This window comes from Sipha flava, unplaced genomic scaffold (genome assembly GCF_003268045.1).
Source record: "Sipha flava isolate LNK unplaced genomic scaffold, YSA_version1 447_pilon_pilon, whole genome shotgun sequence".
NCBI lineage: Eukaryota > Metazoa > Arthropoda > Insecta > Hemiptera > Aphididae > Sipha > Sipha flava.
In genome coordinates, this window is record NW_020273195.1 from 1,063 (window position 1) to 3,925 (window position 2,863).

Consider the following 2,863-nt stretch of genomic DNA (forward strand, 5'->3'; position numbering starts at 1 on the left):
AACATACACAACTATGTGGGTAACACTTCAAAATCTCTGTACGCATATTCTCGATCGGACTCTTAATATTAAAGAATTTCATGTTGATTTTGAAAAATCAGCTCATAACTAAATTTTAAATGTTTTTCCACAGTGTAAAATTAGATGCTGTACATTTCATTTAGCTCAAGTTATGTTGTAAAAAAAAAATTAGACGAGTAAAATCATTAAGGACTTATACAGCTCTAATAAATACAAAAATATACAATATGCTTAAATGCTCCAAAAAATGACTAACTAGTAAATATGTAGTAAAATAAATGTTACTTTACATTATCTCATAAATACCTCGGTTATGGTTGTAAATGTCTAAACATTTCTTTTTTTTTTTTTTTAATTATACATTTTTACGTTATTTTTTTTATTTATTCATATTTTACAGGTTCTTACAAATGTATAGGTACCACCGCCAAATTATAGTTTTCCGATAACTTATAAAAACAAAAACCGTGGTCTAAGATTTCAATACAAATGACTGAAGGAATTTGAATGGCTAACATATTCCGAGTTGAAAATGGGTGCTTTTTGTAAATTTTGTACTGTTTTTGCAAAGTCTGGTGGTGTAAATAATAAGCCGTTAGGTCCACTTGCTGTTAGGGCCTTAGATGAATGGAAAAATGCCAAGTAGGTTTTTATAATATAGTAATTTTTTAATGTTTACAATTTATCTTATTAAATTGCTATGACTGTATTTTAGATTTTTTCGTGAACATTCAAAAAGCTTTGTCATAGATATTGTGTCGTGGACTCTGACCATTTTCTTAGTGTTTATTCTAAACAAAAATTATCAATCATTAATCAGTTAGATTTAGAAAGGTTGGTTCTGATTTACTAACCAGGTTTTTTTTGGTATAGTATATCACACATGTACCTAATACTACTACTAAGTAGTTAATAATTATGTACCTAATATGCAATATTATTTTTAAACATAATTACTTACTTTATTTTTTATAATTTTAATCAAGAGCTGAACAAATCAAATCAAATAGAAAAAAGCTTATCCCAATTATTAATTGTGTGATCTTGTGTGGTCGTCAAGAAATAGCTTTGCGAGGTCACAGGGATTCTGGAAGTTAGTATTTTATGATGTTTATAAAATTGTATATATATTTTTAATAAATACTAATATACATCTATTCAATTTTTAAATAGACAGCAACAACTAATCAACCAATGTAGGTAATTTTAGAGCAGTGTTTCCCAAACGGTGGTCCGTGGGCCAGTCATAGGTGGTCCGCGGTACCTTTCTTAGTTTTCTATTAAAAATTATTTTTTTTTTTTAAACAGCGAAAAATATTTTATTTTACCGTAATATACGGTTATCTTATCGTGGTTTCTGCCGACGACCGATAAGTATTTTCCACTTTTATAAGTGTGTAGGTATCAGAGTAATAAATTATACTATCATCGCAAACGATAATGATCATGTCAATTGCAAACATCGTTGCTTATATATTTATACTTTATGAGTACCGACAAATAACTGTTATGGATATTGATTCAGTATGCGCTCGTTATTCGTTTGATTACCACGCAGTACGTTTTGAAAGAAATTAAAAGTTTATAGTTTGGTTTTTTTTTAAGTGTTATTTTTTTGAAACCTAGTAGGACTTAGTTAAGAATATGTCACGAAAGAGGAAATATGATGATAGTTATATTAAATATGGATTCACTGAAATTGAAGTAAATCGAAAAAATAAGACCTCAATGTGTGATATGTACTGTTGTGTTTAGTAACGATGCTTTGAAACCAGCAAAGCTACTGCGGCATTTGCATACGATTCATCCTACGCTCAAAGACCGACCAACCGAATTTTTTGAAGGAAAATGTAAAAGCTTAAAGAAAATGAAACTAGGACCAAGTGGGGCAAATGTCGCATTGTCACAGCAAGTGCGAACTGCATCATTTGAAATTTCCCAACTAATCAGTAAGTCAAAAAAAAGCACACAGTATCGGCGAAACATTAATTAAGCTTAGCTTGCCAATAGCTGCAAACATTTTTGAAGAAGATGCCAAGAAAAAGATTCAAAATATGCCACTGTCCAATAATACAGTAAAAGCACGAATTGGAAAAATGTCATGCGATATCGAAGAGCAACTACTAGGTAAAATAAAAAGTTCCCCTTACTTCGCTCTTCAATGTGATGAAACTACTGACATTGCGCAATGTTGCCAGTTATTAGTTTTTGTGCGGTTTTTAGACGTTGAGGATAAGACCATAAAAGAAGAGTTATTGTTGTCAAGTGTACTTGAGACTAGACTTGTACATGTCGAAAGGAATCGATGTAATGCAAATCATTAGTAATTATTTTGAAAATCATGATCTCAAGTGGGAGAAACTAGTTGGCTTTTGTACGGACGGAGCTCCAGCTATGCTAGGATGTCGTTCAGGTCTTGCAATATTAGTAAAAGAAAAAAAATCCGTCAACTTTAACGACACACTGCGTCATTCATCGGCAAGCGTTAGCTACAAAAAACATTACCAGAAGAATTAGCTAATGTTTTGAAACTGGCAATAAAATTAGTGAATTTTGTAAAAAGCAAAGCACTTAACACACGTATTTTCAAAAAACTTTGTGTTGAATTGGACTCCGAATACGACACATTACTTTTTCATACAGAGGTTCGCTGGCTTTCAAAAGGGAATATGCTAAAACGGTTGTATGAACTAAAAGAGGAAATGAAAATATTTTTAAACGAGAAGGATTCAGAGTTACTTGAAAAATTTTGTGATTTGAAATTTGAATTACAATTTGCTTATTAAGTAGATATTTTTGAGCACTTAAATAACCTTAATTTGCAACTTCAAGGTTCGGGACA

The 2,863-nt window shown here is 30.9% G+C and overlaps 1 protein-coding gene across 1 annotated transcript; it reads left to right on the forward strand.

Annotated features, from left to right (window-relative positions):
- The first annotated feature begins 1,705 nt into the window (after positions 1 to 1,705).
- On the forward strand, positions 1,706 to 2,345 carry LOC112689473 (SCAN domain-containing protein 3-like). The gene is made up of 3 exons (XM_025563203.1): positions 1,706 to 1,725; positions 1,777 to 1,970; positions 2,032 to 2,345. Exons 1-3 carry the CDS (start codon positions 1,706 to 1,708, stop codon positions 2,343 to 2,345), a joined length of 528 nt encoding a protein of 175 aa, XP_025418988.1.
- Positions 2,346 to 2,863: the final 518 nt, after the last annotated feature.

Bases quoted from the DNA above. Each gene is read 5' to 3' on its own strand.
- LOC112689473 (XM_025563203.1), top strand. From the start codon at position 1,706: ATGGATTCACTGAAATTGAA. The intron at 1,726-1,776 runs GTAAATCGAAAA...TGTTGTGTTTAG, and splicing joins ATGGATTCACTGAAATTGAA to TAACGATGCTTTGAAACCAG. The intron at 1,971-2,031 runs GTAAGTCAAAAA...GCTTGCCAATAG, and splicing joins TGAAATTTCCCAACTAATCA to CTGCAAACATTTTTGAAGAA.